At 44.3% G+C, this 21475-nt stretch overlaps 1 protein-coding gene across 1 annotated transcript; it reads left to right on the forward strand.

Moving 5' to 3' along the window:
- The first annotated feature begins 8584 nt into the window (after positions 1-8584).
- Positions 8585-19754, forward strand: LOC307126679 (uncharacterized protein). The gene is made up of 4 exons (XM_079817322.1): positions 8585-9146; positions 10020-10073; positions 10168-10299; positions 19087-19754. The coding sequence occupies exons 1-4, from the start codon at positions 8645-8647 to the stop codon at positions 19362-19364; spliced, it is 966 nt and encodes a 321-aa protein (XP_079673448.1). The 5' UTR covers positions 8585-8644; the 3' UTR covers positions 19365-19754.
- Positions 19755-21475: the final 1721 nt, after the last annotated feature.

The raw sequence follows: 21475 nt of genomic DNA on the forward strand, positions 1-21475 counted from the left end.
GCGTGAGCGCCCCGCTCTAAGTGTCCTCCCCGCCTGGTGGTCTCCACACGCCCTTATTGGAAGCCTTGATCCTGTTCAAAGGAGGGAAGGTATATCAGTTGCAAAGCTTCACACACTGTTGAACCGTTGAGACCTTGCTGTACTGTTCCAGTGCTCAGCTGAAGTGGAGTGCTCCGCCCAAAGTGTCCTCCCCGCCTGGTGGTCGAGTGTTCCGCCCAAAGTGTCCTTCCCGCCTGGTGGTCTTCACACGCCCCTATTGGAAGCCTTTACCCTGTTCAAAAGGAGAGAAGGTATATCAGTTGAAAAGCTTCCCATACTGTTGAACCGTTGAGACTTTGCTATACTGTTCCAGTGCTCAGCGGAAGTGGAGTGTTCCGTCCAAAGTGTCCTCCCCGCCTGGTGGTCGAGTGTTCCGTCCAAAGTGTCCTTCCCGCCTGGTGGTCTCCACACGCCCCTATTGGAAGCCTTGACCCTGTTCGAAAGGAGAGAAGGTATATCAGTTGAAAAGCTTCACATACTGTTGAACCGTTGAGACCTTGCTGTACTGTTCCAGTGCTCAGCTGAAGTGGAGCGTTCTGCCCAAAGTGTCCTCCCCGCCTGGTGGTCTCCACACGCCCCTATTGGAAGTCTTGACCCCGTTTGAAAGGAGAGAAGGTAAATCAGTTGAAAAGCTTCACATACTGTTGAACCGTCGAAACTGTGCTGTGTCTGTCCCAGTGTTCAGCTGACGTGAGCGCCCCGCTCAAAGTGCCCCCCCCCCCCGCCTGGTGGTCCCCACACGCCCTATTTGGAAGCCTTTACCCTGCTCAGAAGAAGAAGAGAGTGGCTCGCTTGCCCCCACCTCTGAGTACCTCCCTCCGGAGTAACCCCAGTGACTCGCTTCGCCCTCGCATCGGCATACTTACCTGGTTCCAGTCTGAATGGGGTTCGTCTGACCACGGCCTCCCCTCTTGAGTCCCGTAGAGGAATACTTACCCTGTGACCCACCTGGACGGCGCGGGGATTCCCCTCCGACGAGCCTCCGGTCCGCCACGAACCTTCCCCCCCCTCCCGTCCCGGGAGGTCGGTAGACTCTTGAACTGTCCTGGTGGCAAGAAGATTTTAAATAGGACTTATCCAATTCATCGACCTTTTAACAATAATAAATAAACTGTATTTTATTCCCTTGTCTGTCTGGTCCTTGACACGTTCCTCGGGGTGGTTTCCAGGGGTGGGTGCAGTCTGGTTTGGCCCGCCCCGACCTGTGACAAAAGTGTTAACAGCAGCATGAACTGACAGCAACATCTGTGGACTTTTAAAGTAAAAGGTTTTTCTTTTTTGTTTTTTTCTTTTTATTGTTGGTGTTTTATTCAATGTAAATCTGTATGTTATTGAGTCAAGTGGGGTCTATTTTCCCTAAATTGATCATCACGTTTCTCTGTTTAAGTTAAAACATGTATAGTTCCCTGGTTGAGGTGTAAATGGACCTGTCCGCGTCTCATTATTTATCAGTGGAAAGATTGATGCTAGAGTGGTACAGTTTGAAGGGGTTGCCTCGTTGTTCAATTGTAACATGCATTGGTAACCCCATCCATCTTCAGGATACAGTGGAGCAGGATCTATAAACAGAGTCGGTCTAGCCCTAGCACATCCTACACAATTTTCCATGTTCTGCTCTCTAGCTGTGTTAATTATCCATTCTAACCACAAATTTATTTCCCCATATCCTGTTGCTTTTTCAATTATGTCTTCAGGTTTTAATTTTGTATAATCGACAGTGATTACAAAATGTTCTCCTGACTGTGTCACATTTGGAGGTGTTTACATTTACATTTATGCATTTAGCAGACACTTTTATCCAAAGCGACTTACAACTTGGGGGTACACGAAGCGATTGGTCATGAAGAGTTGAGTAAGCGCAACAAGTGCCTGAAATACTGAGAGCGTGTACATTGCTCAGTGTAGCACAGGCTAGAGTAGGGAGGGGAAAAGGAGGAGAAAGAGGAAAGGAAAGTTTTTATTTTTATGAGGTTAAGGAGTTACGGAAGAGATGAGTTTTTAGTTGACTTTTGAATGTTGTCAATGATTCTGCGTTTCGGATGCCGTTGGGAAGATCATTCCACCAGCTGGGAAAGTTGAATGAAAATGTTCTGGAAAGGGATTTTCTGCCTCTCTATGATGGTACCACAAGCTGTCGCTCCTTAGCTGAGCGAAGGCTTCTGGTGGGGGTGTGGATATGTAGAATCGATTCAAAGTATGCAGGAGCTGAGCGCGTGGTGGCTCTGTAGGCAAGCGTCAGCGCCTTAAACTTGATGTGAGCAGCGAGTGGTTGCCAGTGCAGGGAGATGAAGAGAGGTGTGATATGGGTCCTTTTGGGCTTGTTGAAGATGAGACGTGCTGCTGCATTCTGGATCATTTGAAGTGTTTGGATCACACAAGAGGGGAGTCCAGCCAGAAGCGCATTGCAGTAGTCAAGTCTAGAAATAACCAGGGCCTGGACAAGAAGCTGTGTTGCGTGCTCTGTTAGGAACGGTCTAATCTTCCTGATGTTGTGGAGCGCAAACCTGCACGAGCGAGCCGTCTTAGCAATGTGTTCTCTAGAACGGTGTTGGTTGTTTTATTATTGGCCGATTAATAAATTGGCTGATTGATCAAATTTATCTTAATCAATGCTCCGGGGTCCCTGTCAACTATGTTCCACCCTATAATGAAGTATGCAACATCTTTTTTGTAAGATGATCTGTCTAGTCTGTTCAGGGTCTGTTCTATGATGCATGAAAATCTCTCTGGAATCCTATCTTTCCCCACCAGTCTCTATATTCTTTACTCAAATAATGTAGGTCTGGTGTCCAAGCCCCCGTGAATTTGGTCACTTGCCCCCAGTTCTCACAGGCTCCTGAATGAGAGGACCAACCTCCTTGCTCACATCTATTAATGCTGGGGGAGTGCAAAGATACACATTATACCCCCTCCATGACCCATTTTTTCCTCCACAGTTAAGAGGGGGGGGGGGCACTCAGTTTCAGTCAGTCTCATGTCAATCTTGAGTACCTATAGAGTAGCATTGCATCCTGCATATCTCCGAAAAGTCTTTATTTTTATTATAATTATAAAAGGAAGATGCGCTGTTCCGAGTCTTTCAGAAAAAAGCTGTGCGGCTGGGGGCGTATCGTGTGGGCGGAGCTAAAGAATGTCGAGCGCGCGCTGCTGTTACTGTGTTGAGTGCGTCTGTGTTGAGTGCGTCTGAAAGCTGCGTCATCCCTAAAAGCGGGAAAAAACTTTATTCAACATAAAAAATGGCTTTTAATCAGATACAGCCATACATCTATGATCCGGAATCAGACCCAGAGGCTGAAGTTGAACAGGAGCAGCAGCAAAAATGACTAGAGCAGGACATCTCTATGTGGTATAAGTTACACTAACTATATAATATGCTTAGCGTGTGTGTGTGTGTGTGTGTGTGTGTGTGTGTGTGTGTGTGTGTGTGTGTGTGTGTGTTTTAGAGGATGGATACCCGACCCGAGCCCGACGGGACCCGTCGGTAACCGACGGGCCGGGCCGGGTTCGGACAGATATTTATAAATAATTTTCGGGTTCGGGTCGGGCTCGGTCACGTCAGCGTAATAAGGCATTGAACATCTGAAATTTAAAACAGCTTATGTAGGTAGCCAATGGGCCTTTTTAACTTGATGTTTTTGTGATTAAAATAAATAAAAAATATTACCTTAACATTCGTCTTCCTGTGCGCGGAAATTTGTTTAGGTAGGTGTGACAACGCGCAACCAGCTCGCAACACGTGCGTGCATATTGCATATTATTAGGCTACATGTGGCTGGCAGCGCAACTTCAACGCTGCTGGCAGGACCATCGAGCAGAGGACAGCCTTGAAGCCATCCACAGTTGATGCAATCCTTTTTCTGCATAATAACCTGGATTAGCCTAAACTTTGATGGATGGATTATGTAAATAAATCCCATGTTGCAGTTTAGTAGCCATACAGTTTTCGAGAAAAATGGTAAGAGTGATTTTCACTTCAATAAGCTGCATTTGTGTTACGTTGATGTTTTGTTCTGTTAGCTGGGCCATTTTGGTAGACCTTTGTTCATTTAATTTTGGTTTCACAATTGGCTATTTGATTTGGCCCCGTGTTAACGTGTGTATTTGTTTCCCTGTGTACGCGCTGATGCGCTCATCTGTAATCATTTCAGATTGCCTTCCTACAGCTGCTTAATAAAAGCGGGCTTTCCACACGAACAAACGTACATGACGTCATTAGTATGAGAAAAAAAATAGTGTAATGTCTGAAGAATGACAGACAAGGGAGGTTTCCGAACTTTTAATCAGAACGAAGATGAACACACTCTCACTTAACTCAAGCGCACCCGTCTTCAGGATTTGTTTCCGCCCCTCTGAACTCCCTTTGTTAACCCTATCACTGCCGGTGCAAAACAAAACAGCAATTTCACATCTATGAAGAGTCTGTGCGCTACATTCGGGCTCGGGTCGGGCTCGGACATAAATATCTTAATGCCTGTCGGGCTCGGGTCGGGTTCGGTTACTACTCTGTCGGACGCGGGCCGGGCTCGGACAGAAAAATGCGGCCCGATCCGCACTCTAGTGTGTTTGTTCAGGGTCTGATCTGAAGCTGTTTAACAGCCTAATGTAATTTTTGCTTTTTACATGTGTCTAAAATATCCTTTCATTATTGATGAACCACTATATACTTTATGGAGGTTTACACACCCTGGCGTGCCTATGATGAAGAAAAACAAATAAAAACATAATCTTACCACAACAAATTCAGACGTTTCAGTCTAGCAGATGTCCATGAACACATTATCAGAAGTGCAGATTCTTACACTTTCCCATAACTCAGGATATTTCTGCATGTGAAGGAAAAGCACACATATAATGATTAACTCAGTCTACCGAATGATACGAGCACACATCAGTGGCTCAAGGCTGGAAGCTTACACTGCTGTTTTAACCAATAATCAGAACAAAAAGCAGTTGAAGGATTATGTGCATAATTCAGTTTAATATAATTTATCTGACCCCATTAAAGTTGTTGTTCTTTAACCTCTTATTCTTTAAGGCTAAAAGTCCACCCCCAAGATTACTGTTACAGTGGGTATAGAAAAAATGTGGGTATCACATTTTGTTGTTTTACAGCCTGAAATGAAGACAGACACAGTTTTGTTTTATTCAGCTGTAATTACTCAGTGCAACTTATAACATCCAAGTGAAAGATATAACACCAACATGTCAGAAAAAAAATAAAAATAATTAAAAACAGAATCACTGAGTTGGAAAAAGGATCACTCCCTTGTTTCAGTATTTTTTTGAACCACCTTTTGCTTTAATTACAGCTCTTAGTCTGTTGGGATATGTCTCTACTAACTTTGCACATCTAGACATTGCAATATTTGACCACTCTTCTATGCAGAACTGCTCAAGTTCAGTTCAATTTGATGGTGACCGTTTGTGGACTGCTGCCTTCAAGTCATTCCACAGATTTTCAATGGGGTTTAAGTCTGGGCTCTGACTAGGCCATGTAAGGACATTCACCTTTTTCTCCTTCAACCACTGTGTGGTCAGTTTTGCTGTGTGCTTTGGGTCATTGTCATGTTGGAAGGTAAATCTTGTTCCCAGTGACAACTTTCTGGCAGAAGGCAGCAGATTTTGTTCAAGAATTTGACAGTATTTTGCCCAATCCATTTTTCTTTCTATCCTGACAAGTGCTCCTGTCCCTGCTGCAGAGAAACAACCAGACATATCGTTTGGCGTTGAGGCCAAATAATTCCGTCTCATCTGACAGTAACACCTTTTTCCACGTGGCCTCAGAATCTTCAAGGTGCGTTTTGGCAAAACTCAGTCGTGACTGCATGTGGCCTTTCTTGAGGAGTGGCTTTTTTCTTGCAACCCTCCCATGCACACAATGATCAGTCTTTGTCATGAATTCCTGCAACTGCTTCAGAGTTGCTGTAGGCCTCTTGGTAGCCTCTCTGACCAGTTTCCTCCTGGCTCTTTCATCCAGTTTGGAGCGACGTCCTGATCCAGGGAGGGTCTGTGTTGTACCAAATACCTTCCACTTCTTAATAATAGATTTCACTGTGCTTCTAGGCACTGATAAAGCCTTTGAAATGGTTTTGTATCCATCTCCTGACTTGTGCCTGTCCACAACTTTATCCCGGAGATCTTTAGACAATGCCTTGCCACCCATAGTTGATTGTTTTCTTCTTCAGTTGCACTACCAAGGACTGAAATGCTTCATGAAAAGCTTGTTTCATGCTGAGCTAATCAAAATGACCACAGCTGATCACAGTTGAAAGTCAATTGGCTTTGTGTGATTCTTTTTCCAACTCAATGATTCTGTTTTTTTAATTTGTATTTTTTTTTTCTGACAAGTTTGTATTATATCTTTCACTTGGATGTTATAAGTTGTAAATACAGCGGAATAAAACAAAAACTGTTTTTGTCCGTTTTCATTTCAGCCTGCAAAGCGACAAAACGTGATTATTTTAAAGGGGGGTGATTCTTTTCTATACCCACTGTATAAACATGAGCCCCATCTGAAAGGCAAAGGCGGAGGTGTTGCTGTAATTTATAATAATATATTTAGTATTACTCAGAGGTCTAGTTTCAAATATAATTATTTTGAAGCATTGGTGCTTCTAGTGTAGATGATAAATCCCATTTGACTTTGTGCTGGCTACTGTATACAGGCCACCAGGACACCATACAGACTTTATCACAGAATTTGCTGATTTTCTATCAGACTTAATACTAAGACAGAAAGTCTGCAAACGCCTCTAGTTTTGTTTTATTCCACATACACTACCAGTCAAAAGTTTGGAAACTGTACTATTTTGTACTGTACATGATGTACAGTACAGACTTGGTGTCTGCCACCAAGTCACCTTGGTGGCTGTCACAAAGGCTGCATTTATTTGATCCAAAATACAGCAAAAACTGTGTATTTATATATTGTGAAATATTTTTACAATTTAAAATAACTTTTTTGGTAACACTTTACAATAAGATTGAATTAATTAACATTATTTAATGTATTAACTAACATGAACTAACCATGAGCAATACATTTGTTCATCTTTGTTAACGTTAGTTCATAAAAATACAGCTGTTCATGTCATGTTTTCACTGTGTTTTGATTCATTTTTGTGCACGTGAGCCAGAAAGATGTTCAAGGAGACAGAGACTGAAAAGCGCATCCTGTTGTTTTCTTTAGTTTTCAAAGGCTTGACATTGTGTTGTAATTTTTAATGTACAAAAATTAAGTTGTTTCCACTGCTGAGAGGAAAATCCAAGTGATCGCGCCGGCGTCTCGCACACGAGCATAATATCTCAGTTCTAGCACTGCCAATTTGACATCGCAGCCGGTTCATTATCCAAATAAAATACATGTGTGTGTGTGACAGAGTTAAAGCCTTTCTTATAGTATGAGGTTATGCACCGGTGTGTGTGTGTGTGTGTGTGTGTGTGTGTGTGTGTGTGTGAGTGACAGAGTTAAAGCCTTTCTTATAGTATGAGGTTACACACAGTCATTACAGCATTTAGGTTACGCACCGGTGTGTGTGTGTGTGTGTGTGTGTGTGTGTGTGTGTGTGTGTGTGTGTGTGTGTGTGTGTGTGTGTGTGTGTGTGTGTGTGTGTGTGTGTGTGTGTGTGTGTGTGTGTGTGTGTGTGTGTGTGTGTGTGTGTGTGTGTGTGTGTGTGAGTGAGTGAGTGAGTGAGTGACAGAGTTAAAAACAAATAAAACCACTTAGTGATTTTGCACAAATTTGTCTAGAATCTAAATACACAGCAATGGCAAACAATGGGTAAAACGAGAATAGGAAATAGACATGCACAATCAAACAGTAGCATTACAGCTTTTAGACAGACTACTCTACATATGAACCAAAACAGAACTTTTACAGAAGCACTCTATAAAAACACAATACTTCCAATCTTTATCAAGATAAATGCTTACCATACGCAATAATAAACTCACTGCAACAGTTCACTTCCACCAAATGATACGTACACTCATTTATTTACATTGCTAAAGCTGACAACAACAACTCAAGATGGAAAATTGCAATATTATTCACTTTGTAAATATCTTAAGGTTTTTCCATGGCACTTTTTCCATTGGCTGCTAGTGCTTTAAAAGACTATTGTCTTTTCTTTATATTTTCTTATCTGTGTTCTGTAAAGCTGTGCAACAAATGTTCAAAAGGTGATGCACAAATGAACTGAATTGTAATATATATTGCTTTGGATTAAAGCATCTGCCAAATGTATAAATGTTAAACTGGTTGCACTCTCTGGCAGAACCTGTGATTCTACTGTGGTTTTATTTTTATAACCTTAAAAGAAAATCAGCCATCTTGGTGGAGTTTGCTGGAGTTCAAGGACATAAAAAGGCAGACAGTGAACACTTGTGAGGCCTTGAGAAGGATCGTGGAAACTTTGGGAAAGTTACAACTTGTGTCAATATAAAAAAAAGATAAGGATCTTGGAAACTTTGGGAAAGTTACAACTTGTGTCAATATAAAAAAAAGATTAGAACCTAACTTGAGCGGTAAACAACAGGGGTATAAAGGCACATGAGAGGCTGTGGGGATGACAGAGCAAGAGCTGGAGACAGACATCAGTGAAGAATGAAGGGTTTAGTGTGTTTACTGCTGCTGTTGGAAACCTTTGTGTTTGTCAATGGAGAACTCAATGAGAACGAGATCAGTCAACAGCTCAGCTCTGAGGACAGAAGACAGAATCCACCTCAAACAGACACTTTGAGAGCTGAAGCTTCAACTGACAGCCAACAATACTGCCATCTGTGCTTCCCTGACATCCATGCAGCCCTGAGAGAACTGACCGCCACGGTCACAGAGCAGAAAGCAAACATCAGAGAACTGACCGCCTCGGACACAGAGCAGAAAGAAATCAACAGAGAACTGAGAGAAAACATCAGAGAACTGACCGCCACGGTCACTGAGCAGAAAGAAATCATCAGAGAACTGAAAGAACACATCAGAGAACTGACCGCCTCGGACACAGAGCAGAAAGAAAACATCCGAGCTTTAGAGACGCGACTGAGAGATGCTGAACAGGCTGCAGAACAACAGACGATTAGCCTGGAAGAGCTGAAGAAGAAAACTGAAGGTACTCACCAAAACATTCACTCTTTTATCAATGATCCTCAGAGTAAAACACCAGTGCAATACATTGCATAGTGTAAAGAGGATTTAAAAGTCCCGTTTTTCGTGTTTTTTTGAAGCTTTGATTGTGTTTACAGTGTGCAATATAACGTGTTCATGTTTCGCGTGTAAAAAAACACAGTATTTTTCACACAATTTACTTATCTGTATACCGCTGTTTTCACTGTCCTCAAAACGGCTTGACAGATTTCCCTGTTCTATGTAGTCCCTCCTTCAGAAATACGTAACGAGTTCTGATTGTGCCAGCGGTTCCCGTGTTGTGATTCGACAGAAGCTTAGGGCACGCAGAGCGCACGTTACCGGAAAGGTCACGCCTCTCACCATAACGGGGAGATGCATGTGCTCAAAGTACAGCGTCCTTGGCCAAACAAAGGTGATTTGACTCCGGGATGAAAATAACAGCGTCTCGACGACATGGCGACAAACACACTCTACAAACGCAACCGAACGCAACACTTCCTCTTCTCCACGTGGGAGAGCAACAAGACCGCGCCCCCTTTTTTGCGTATTCTTGTGGGCGGAGGTTAGTCAACAAACTGTTCTACTGACGTCCTTAAAGCAGGATGTACAGAGTTGTAGTCCCAACCAGCCGTTCGCTGTAGGCTTTGAAAGGGAACTTCTGTTAAATAAAATATCTTGCTTGGCATTGAACTTTGAGCTTTATAATTGTACAGGTATTATATATGCTCTAACAGCAACATTACACACTAACTAAAGTTTGAAAAATGGGATCACGAAGAACAGGACCTTTAAATTGTGTTATCTATTACAATAATCAGTGTGAATGTGATTTAACAGAATCTTTATTCCTTCACAGAAACTTCAAATCTTACTCTAAGTCAAGTGGAGGAGTTGAGGAAGGAGAACAGAGGTGAATGTGAGCTTGAGTGATGTTAAAATCAGTGAATACATTCTCAGTGTAATACAGTAATATATCACAATATTGATTATGTTTTCAACAACAGACAGAGAGATTGCTTTTTCAGCTGCACTGATGGAATCTGGCGCTGGACATGTTGGTCCTTTTACCACTGACATCACATTAACCTACAGGAACGTCTTCACAAACATAGGGAACGCCTACAACCCAATCACAGGTAATTATCAATGAAATGAGTCATAAATATTATAGTGTTAGATCAGAGGAATCTTCACGTCAGAAATATCAAATCCAGCCCCGGATCTTGTCTAAAGATATCCGTTTGTCTGGTGTGTGTGGAGCAAACCTGTCAACAGAAAGTCTGGTCTGGTTCCTCAAGACTCTGTTAACAGTTTTCTATCAGCCTGAGAGTTTGACTCAGAGAAGAGCAGGAGCAGGAGACGAACTGATGATGATAAAAAATAGCATCTTTTTAGCATTTGCGTTTGTCTCAATGTTCTGGGGGGGGGGGGGGGGTGTCACTGCTTCAAAACATGTGATGAAACAAATGAAATGGAGACTTTGTCTGATCTCCTACTCATGAAGCAAATATCCCTTCAGACCACAGTCAAAAGATTAAACTACAATACAAAATTATTAAGGAATATAAAATATAAAGACTAGGGCCGGGACTTTAACGCGTTAATTAAAATTAATTAATTACGGGACTTTAACGCGTTAATTAAGATTAATTACGCAAAAAATAAATAATTTTAACCACACTTATTTTTGCACCGCGGAACGTTTTTCAATGAATGAGTTTCGACGGACCGATTATACTGGAGCACCAACTAGCGTTCTTGACTTCTGACAACAACAAACCACAGTGAACATGAACGAAGCTGACGAGACCGCTTTGCTTGGTCCGTGGATGGGAAATTTTGTTTTAAAAAACGAAAGGATGGAAGCGTTGACAAGAGCATGGTTGTGTGCAAGCTATGCAACAAGGAATTTGCGTATCACCGCAGCACATCGAGCCTCAAATATCACCTCAACGCAAAACACAGGAGTTAGCGTGGACGTTAGCCCGACTATGAGTAAAGTTACAAGGACCTAAATATGCTATTGCTACACTTAATGACAAACATTGCACTGGTCTGCTGGACTGAAATAAATAAACAATATTTCGTTGATTAAGCTTATGTATTCAGTCATTATTCAATGGTATACTAAAAATCCATGTGAAAAAAATTACTTCTCACTGTTATCAGGTCAAATATTTATATGCAATTAAAATGCGATTAATTTCGATTAATTAATTACAAAGCCACTAATTAATTAGATGAATTTTTTTAATCAAGTCCTGGCCCTAATAAAGACATAAATAAATAATAATAAAATAATTAATTATATAAATTTAATTATTAAATGAATAATATGAATAAACTAGAATACAAATTTCCTGAAGAATTTCCTTTTGTGCTTACAGTGGCAAAAAACACAATTAGCATGTTGTTAGTATTATTAACTAACATGATTAGCCTGTTGCTAACATAATGCTAACATGATTAACATATCGCTAGCACGATGCTAAAACAATTATCATGATGCTTACACAATTAGCATGATGCTAACACAATTACCATAATGGTACATGATGTTAACACAATTAGTTTGACTAGCTAACATGATTAGCATGTTTTGCTAGCATGATGCTAACACAATTAACATGTTGCTTGCATCATGCTAACATGATTAGCATGTTGCGAGCATTATGTTAACACAATTAGCATTATGCTAGCATATTTTTACTTGTTTTAATCATGTTATAACCTTAAGCTAATTGCTATTAGCATGTAGCTATTCACTGTTAGCATATGTAATATGAGTCAAAAGACCCAACCCCCATGTCTCTATGATGTTCTGATGCAGAGATATAGGTCTTGCTAAACGGTTGCTAGGGTACTGTTTGGTTGTGATGGATTGGCAGCTGCCAATGATGATCCTCCAAAGGCTGCTTGTCAGTATGAATTATATAAACCAACCCCCATGCCTCTGTGACATTCAGATGTGAAGATATCCCTCTGGATTTGGGTTGCTAGGATGCTTGATAATGGTTGCTAGGGCGTGGCTAGGAAATGTTGAAGGTGACAACATATCACACCAGTCCTCAGGTCTTTACACTGGCTTCCAGTTACATAAATGTATATAAATCACTCATTGACCTAGGACCTCAATACATTGCAGATATGCTGATTAAATACAAACCCAACAGATCATCAGGATCAAGTCAATTAGAAATACCAAGGGTTCACTCAAAGCAAGGAGAGTCTACGTTTAGCTATTATGCCAGCCGTAGCTGGAACCAGCTTCCTGAACAGATCAGATGTGCTCCAACAGTAGCCACTTTCAAATCCAGACTCAAAACACATCTGTTCCCATTCAGTCGGTCACGTTCGACGTACGTCGGACGTACCGACGAATTGGGATCACTTCAGGGAGCCCCTATCGGCTTCGAGATATAGAGAACAGGCCAATGGGCCATTGGCTTGCGAGATTTGCATCTCGCACTCCGCCCCGCGCCACGGGTATAAACAGGAAGCGAGAGCGAATGCACGCTGTCATTCACTTCGGAGCCGAACGGCGTTGATGAAGCAAGACTGCTTTTCTAAAAGAGAGCCTATCTGCAAGAGAGATACTCCAGAGAACGAGAAGGACGCTCTGTGTTGGCGAAAAGGCACAATCAGCGCGACCGCATGTTCACCGCTGCATCAGCATAACAAACTGCTGTTCTCACAGCAACTGTCGGTTTGGTGAGGGCGTTTGTTTCAGTGAGTGCAAACACAGGACTGCACTTACCACCTGTGTTGCCGCGGTCTTCCCCTGGGTGCTTCAGCACTGTTTAAAGAGCGTTTCCTCACAAAAGAGCAACACGGGTGTGACACTGCGTCTTTTTCAAGACGTCATTCCACTCGTGCGTTTCTGGATGCGGTTGTTTCCTGTCCTGACGGCCACGATCCCTCTCGCATAAACATGTTGAGACTGTGTCGTGGGTGATCCGTGTTCTCTCAGGGGAACGGGATCACGTCGACGCGCTGGTCATCTCACCTTCCGCGTGAGGGTTTGAGTGTTCAGCGCACCGTGTGCCGTCTGGCTGCCGGGTGACAGCGCGGGTTGCCACGGCAACTCTGCGCGCGTCACTCGGCGCCTCCAATGCGCGGTCGAGACTATGATGCCTCAAACGGGGTTGAGTCCCTTTGCTTATACCCCGATCTAGTCTCTTTTCTGGTGCAGCAGAGGGGGGACTATTTTGGCTGATAAGCCTGGGTGACCTGAGGATTACAGTGAGGCTTCCCCCGCCGCGTACATCTCTGTGGGCCCCTCACTCCTCTATCGCATCACAAGCATGTTGAGACTGTGTTCGTAGGTGGTCTATGCTCTCTCATGAGAGCATAGCCACGTCGGCACGCTGTTCGTCTTGCCTTTTTCATAAGGGCTTGAGTGTTCAGCGCGCCGTGTGCCGTCTCACGGCCACTGTCTCACGTGTCTGCTGGTAGCTTACAGATGGGATTGCTGGTCCTTAAAAGGGGACCTAGCGTTTCATTTGGGGCTCTAGCAGAGGACAGATGTCAATCGCTGCATCGGAGAGAGGGCTGTTATGTGTTGAAAATGAAGATGATGCTGAGATTCCCACCGTAATAGTGGGCGCTCGTGCTGAATCAGATTCATACTTGACAGTCATGCTTTCCCGGATGGCTGAGGCATAGTGCAACCCGTAAATCGCCTTGCCTGCCCCTTGCCTTTTCTCGGATGTGCATTGGAAGGCTTTGGCATTGTGGAACTATTGGTGCCAAAATATGGAACACCAATAGGGCCATAATCTGTATAAAGTTTTCCTCTCTCTCACTACCCTCATCGGTGGGGTGGCAGTGCCACTGGCAGGCCACCTCCGCCCTGCTTAGTGCACGAGGGTAGTTCTGAGCCGAGGTTGAGCTGCGCACAGCGCTGGCCCTTGGCTAGACGATGTCCACCCTGGTCCAGAAACACCATTGACCCGGATTTGGTCTGGAACTGTTCTTCCCCGGAGGAGGGCCGGGTGGAAAACCATTTGTAATTCTGTTCCGCCACTGATGTTAAAAACAGCCAGTGGTACCCAAATAAAATAAGAGAGCAGTTCCAATACCTCTGGGTCTCGGGAGTTCAGGAATGGCAGCGTGTGACGCTACAAAGCCTCGCCGCTTTCATTCCCCTCCCCACAAGAGGGCGAGAATGGCAGTGTGTGACGCTACAAACCCTCGCCACTCTCATTCCCCTCTTCTCAGCGGTGCGTGGACAACAGTGCGCGAAGCTATGCTTCGCCACTCTTGTTCCCCGCTGAGGAAGGAGGTGAGGCAGACCGTGCGCAACGCCACAAAGCCTTGCCACGCTCAGCCCCTCCTTCATTTGGTAGCGCGCTTGGCGGTGGTCGATGCTCCCATGCCTCGCCACCCTCAGACGCCTCTCCCTTCGCCAGCAGGGGGCGCCGGCTGTGGGAACGCACTCAAGCGGCCTCCCCACACTCGCACGCCCCCTCCGCGGACGCAGGTAAGTGTTGCACAGCACACTCAGATCCCACTTCGGGCCGCTCCATGCCGTCCGAGTCGGATCCCTGCATTCCGCGTCGCTGCCCCGCTGCAGGTACGTCTGTGGTTAATCCCCTTGCTCAGTGTCTGGAAGCCTGGCTAGAGCTTCCCAGCCCGTCTCGGGGCCGTACCATCAGACTCGGCTATGCGATTCAGTTTGCCCGGCGTCCCCCTAAGTTTGGGGGCGTTCACTTCCCAGTAGCGAAGGAGAACGCCCCCGTGCTCCGGGCGGAGATCGCAGTCCTACTTGCGAAGGACGCGATGGAGCCGGTCCCTCCAGCCGATATGAGGTCCGGGTTCTACAGCCCGTACTTCATTGTACCCAAGAAAGGTGGCGGGTTATGGCCGGTCTTGGACCTGCGATTCCTGAACCGGTCCCTTCACAGGCTGCTGTTCATAATGCTAACGCAGAAGCGCATCTTCAGGTGCGTCCGTCCCCAAGATTGGTTTGCAGCGATCGACCTGAAGGACGCGTACTTCATTCTCGATTCCCCTCGACCGGCCCTTTCTGCGCTTCGCGTTCGAGGGACGGGCATGTCAGTACCGCGTCTTGCCCTTCGGCCTGTCCCTGTGCCGCGTCTTTACGAAGGTTGCGGAGGTGGCCATTGCCCCCATGAGAGAGCATGGTGTTCGCATTCTCAACTACCTCGACGTCTGGCTGATCCTTGCCCAGTCGTGAGAGCAGTTGTGCGAACACAGGGACAAGGTGCTCAGTCACCTCAGCCAGTTGGGACTTCGGGTCAACTGGGAGAAGAGCAAACTCTGTCCCACACAGAGGATCTCTTTTCTCGGTATGGAGATAGACTCGGTCGCCAGGACAGCGCGCCTCACCGAGGAGCGCGTCCAGTCAGTGTTGAACTGCTTGAATTCGTTCAAAGGCAGGACAGCGGTACCACTGAAACATTTTCAGAGGCTCCTGGGGCATATGGCATCCGCAGCCGCAGTAACGCTGCTCGGATTGCTTCATATGAGACCGCTTCAACGCTGGCTACACGATCGAGTCCCGAGATGGGCGTGGCACAGCGGTTCCCTCCGTGTCCAAGTGACTCAGAGGTGCCGCCAAACCTTCGGCCCATGGTCGGACCCTTTGTTTCTACGGGCGGGAGTTCCCCTAGAACAAGTGTCCAGGCACTCCGTTGTCTCCACGGATGCCTCATCCACGGGTTGGGGTGCCACGTACAACGGGCTTGCAGTTTCGGGTCTGTGGACGGGGCCTCAACTGCAATGGCATATCAATTGCCTCGAGTTGTTAGCAGTTCGTCTTGCACTCAGCCGCTTCAAAGTTCCGCTCAGAGGCAAGCACGTTCTGGTCCGTACGGACAACACTGCGACCGTTGCATACGTCAAAAATCACACATTTTTGCCCACAGCTGGCCCCGGGAAGAACGCAAGTATGCGTTTCCCCCAGTGAGCCTTCTTGCGCAGACACTGTGCAAAGTCAGGGAGGACGAGGAGCAAGTCCTGTTGGTCGCTCTATATTGGCCGGACTTGGACTTGGTTCCCGGAACTAGTGCTCCTTGCGACAGCACCTCCCTGGCCCATTCCTCTGAGGAAGGACCTCCTGACTCAGAGACGGGGCACCCTATGGCACCCGCGCCCAGACCTCTGGAAACTCCATGTCTGGTCCCTGGATGGGACGCGGAGGTTCCAGGTGACCTACCGCAAGCGGTAGTTGACACCATCACTTCCGCTAGAGCCCCCTCTACGAGACGCCTCTATGCGTTGAAGTGGAACCTGTTCGTCGATTGGTGCTCTTCTCGCCGAGAAGACCCCCGAAGATGTTCGATCGCACCTGTGCTTACCTTTCTACAAGATGGGTTGGAGCGAGGGCTGTCTCCCGCCACCCTCAAAGTCTATGTTGCCGCTATCGCCGCTAATCATGAGCTAGTAGATGGAAAATCTCTAGGTAAGCACGATCTGGTTGACAGGTTCCTTAGGGGGGCGAGGAGGTTAAATCCGCCTCGTCCTCCCTCCATACCCTCTTGGGACTTAACTCTGGTGCTAACTGCACTACAGAGAGAACCCTTTGAGCCTCTGCAGTCAGCTGAGTTGAAAATTCTGTCGTTAAAGACAATACTCCTGACAGCGTTGGCCTCCATCAAGAGGGTAGGGGACCTGCAGGCATTTCGGTCGACGAATCGTGCCTGGAATTCGGGCCCAGTAACTCTCATGTGATCATGAGACCCCGGCCTGGATATGTGCCCAAGGTTCCCACTACTCCCTTCCGGGACCAAGTGGTGAGCCTGCAAGCGCTGCCTTTGGAGGAGGCAGACCAAGCCCTAGCTTTTCTCTGTCCTGTCCGTGCTCTCCGGACTTACATCGACAGAACGTAAAGCTTCAGGAGCTCAGAGCAGCTCTTCGTCTGTTACGGAGGACAGCGGAAGGGAAAGGCTGTCTCCAAGCAGAGGATGGCGCACTGGATAGTGGATGCCATCGTCTTGGCTTATGAGTCCCAAGACGTGCCCTGCCCGCTCGGGTTAAGAGCCCACTCCACTAGGGGTGTTGGCTCTTCCTGGGTGCTGATATTTGTAGAGCTGCGGGCTGGGCGACACCTAACACGTTCGCTAGATTCTATAGCCTCCGTGTAGAGCCGGTATCTTCCTGTGTGCTCACTTCGCATAGTCAGTAACACCGAAATGCCTGTTCTAGTGTCGGCTTGCTGCGCCATTCCCTCCCCTATGGTAGACGGATGCGTGTGCTTATTCTGCTCCAGTCGATTTCCCCGGCGAACCCTGTTGAGTCCTCCGCAACCCACGGCAGTCGGACGTGGCGGAGCGTTCGACGCCAGGTCTAACACTCGTATGCATTGGTGGAACTTGTGTTAGGCTGGGTTCCATATGTAGTGACCCCCACGGCGGTCCCATATGTGTATTCTTCCACGGTACGGCTCCCTACGGCGAGCCCGTGTCTTTCCCTCGGCAGAGTCTCCTCTGCCGTCCCAGGTACGTGTTGTCCCCCTCCACTAATTGGCCGGGGCCACCCCTGGGACTTCCGTATGTTGTGCTGCCCACGGCCAGCCCATACGTGGATTCTCCACATGGTAACTCCCTCTGGGCATGATGTGGCTTCCGCAGCGGCCTTCACAGGCACGCTTTCCCAGCGTTATCCAATACAGTCAGCTGAATGGGCTTTTGCGGAACAGCAGCTTGGACTCTCCCTGCGTGAATTCCCCGCCCGCATCAGATCAGGGGTCTGAGGGGCTCATCGCTGGGCGCTGGAAGTGGTAGTAACTATGGCGTTTTCCATAAGGGATCCCAATTCGTCGGTACGTCCGACATACGTCGAACGTGACCGACTGAATGGGAACGTCTCGGTTACGTATGGTAACCCACGTTCCCTGAAGGAGGGAACGGAGACGTACGTCCCGTCGCCACAGTTGCTGTACCATCACTGCAGGTTGAGCCACTAAGTTCGGCTCCTCAGTGAAAAACAGCGTGCATTCGCTCTCGCTTCCTGTTTATACCCACGGCGCGGGGCGGAGTGCGAGATGCAAATCTCGCACGCCAATGGCCCATTGGCCTGTTCTCTATATCTCGAAGCTGATAGGGGCACCCTGAAGTGATCCCAATTCATCGATACGTCCGACGTACGTCTCCGTTCCCTCCTTCAGGGAACGTGGGTTACCATACGTAACCGAGACATTTAGCTGTGCATTTACTGAATGAGCTATGCCACTGTGCGTCCGACTGATTGCACCTTATCTTATGCATTTACTCAATGAGCTCTGTGCTTTGTCCGAACTGCTTGCACTTTAATTATGTGTTTCAATTTAACCCTGTTTTATTTTTAGTTTTAATTATACTTTTTATTTTTTATTATTTTTATTTGTTAAGTCTGTCTGGGTGGAAGAGGTTGAGAGACGAGGGAGCGATAAATTGAAATTCCTCCGGCGCGAGGACGGTCCGTTTAAATCTGCTCTGACGGGTAAAATATCTATAGCCCTCAAGTTAGGCCAAGAAGATTTGCCTGACTCTCAATTTTCTTCCACCCCAGATAGGGGATTTCATCTTTATTTTTTTATTTCTTTTAATTCCTATTATAACTGTTATACTATTTTTATTTTATTCACTTACGAATATTTTAACTTCATTTCTGTGTAAAGCACTTTGAATTGCCACTGTGTATGAAATGTGCTATACAAATAAACTTGCCTTGCCTTGCCTTGCAATGTTAAGAGTATGGGATTTTTCGACTACTTTTAAATCGTATAAAAGAAAACAAAGTAAATAAACCTGTATGTAGGATTGATCACAGATTGCTTTTGAAAATCTTCAGATCTGATGCTGTGTAATGTGTGTAAGAGAATTAATGAAATGATCTGCCATCTTTAAAAACTATAACACAGTGTGTTTGGTCATTAAACTGTATGAAGCTGATTCTGTGTCTCTTGTTGTTTGATTCAGGTGTTTTCACAGCCCCACTGAGAGGAGCCTACATGTTCAGAGTCTCTGTTCATGGTCATGGTGGAACTCCATCAGGTGCATTCATTGCTAAGAATGGAGAGCGTGTGGTTACAGCATATGATGTTCAGGCTCAGGATCGGTTAAACTCCTCGAATGGTGTTGTGTTGATCCTGGAGGTTGGAGATGTTGTCTATGTGAGACTTGGGTCTGACAGGAGGATATATGATAACCATAATAACCACAACACTTTCAGTGGTTTCCTGCTGTTCCCCTTATGAGAAGATGAGCTTTGCAGAATGTGATTCCAGTAACTCTGAACCTTCAGCGAATGATTTAAGATGATAATCATGAAGAATCATTAAAATATGAACCTGTATTAATGAGGAATAATGTGTGTTTGATGTTTGCTATAGATTACTGTATAAAGTCAGTATGAGACACTATATTCATAAGCTCTGAGCTGTCTCTACATGTCACATTATATAAAGAGTTTCATCACTGAGACAGACAGGACTCATGAATATCACATGACTGATTTGTTAAAGCAGTAAATCTATAAATGTTGAATAATATATTTTGAAGTGTATCTTGTTGCTGATCCTGGATCTGTATCTTCATCCTGCATAAATAAATAAGAGAATAAAGAGACATTGTGGTATTTTCTTTTCAACAATATTTGTTTTGAGGTCATGATATCATGTGGTATAATAATGGCGCTGTCATGTAATTCATGAGATGTAGTTTACATTTAATTTACAGTTTTTGTCTCTAAAATGGTAGATTAAGAACTAAGAAGTGTATTTTTCTGAATCCAGTATGTAATGTAGCAGTAGCTCAAAGGCTAATCTCATGTCCTTATATATAGAGCAGTGTAAGTCCAGCAGTCGGGAACATGCAGGGATTCTCCTGGAGGCCTGAAGATGGCGCTCCAGAGCGGATCAGGGTCTGTGTGTGTGTGTGACGTGTCCACTGGTGGAGTGGCCACAACATTGCCTGTGACTTTATTTCATCTTCATCTACTAAAGATGAAGCTAACAATGATGTGAACCATATGAAAAAAGAATCAACCGTTACAATAATAGATAAATAAATGTACACAGTTAAAAAAAACACAAAAAACCCCCAATTATTTATATTCACGATTTCTAGTATTTGTACAGGCTTTACATTTTTATTTCAATGTTGTAACAATTAATTTATCTATTTTATCTTTGTAGCAGATTTGTTACATTACAGCATTAGTTAAAGTTTCTTAAAGGTCAAAATCAAGTTCTCTGCATCTCCTGCATCAAGCCATCCCATAATATCCATCATCACTCAAATGAATGCACGGCTCAGATTAGTTTCAGTTAACCTACATCTCAAGTTTTGATTTTGTATGGCCTCGACCACCACAAGCGCCATTTTGTGTTTGTTGTATTTTGTTCTGTTTTCATGTGCATGAAGTTCTCAGGACGTGAACCGGATTGGCCAAAGGAATAAACGCCTGTGTTAAGGAACTCGCCTGTGTGTGTGTCGCTGTGAAAGAGCTACAATCCTTATATTCGTCTATTTAACTTTTACAACACAATGATTATTTTCATTGTGTTTAATGTTATTATGTTTATTGTTATTCTTGGGTCCTTATTCACAATAATATATTTTAATCCGATTTACTTACTCTACTATTACTAAATTATGTTTTTTTATAAAAAGTGTTTGGTTTTGCCTTCAGTATGTATAACGCCGCTCAGAGCAGGGTTAGTTTATGGAGGACCAAACCTGCAGAAATTAAAAATACATTAATTAATGAATAAGTAAATAAATAAATTAATAATAAAATAAATATACAAATACGTAAATGTAAATGGATAAATAAATGTGATAATAGGAAAATAAATAACAGAATAAACAACAATTGTAAAAAAAACAACAATATTAAATTGTGTATTATCTTTGCCTTAATTTATTATTTTCTGCTTTTATACATTTATTTTTAAAACTTATTTATTTGTTAGTTCATTTTTATATTTATGCATTCATTTATTTTTAGATTTATTTATTATTAATATAAATCTGACTCATGTATTTATTTTTAGATTTATTTATTGATCAATTTGTTTGTACTTTTCCGTGTGCAACATGGAAATGAGGAGGAAGCTGCTGGAACCAAATAGAAAAATAAATACATGTGGGAATAAATAAATATAAAAAGAAATGAATGCATAAATAAATAAATATAAGAATAAATGTAAAATAATAAATAGTACAATTTATTAACAAATTATTTAAAAGGTTAAATATATTTTTTAAATTTATAAAAGCAGAAAATAATAAATTAAGGGAATGATAATACAAAATTTATTTTGATTAAAAATGAATCATATTTTATTAAGTGGTTTATTCTGTT

This window comes from Gobio gobio, assembly GCF_949357685.1.
Source record: "Gobio gobio genome assembly, chromosome: 5".
In the NCBI taxonomy this organism is placed as follows: domain Eukaryota; kingdom Metazoa; phylum Chordata; class Actinopteri; order Cypriniformes; family Gobionidae; genus Gobio; species Gobio gobio.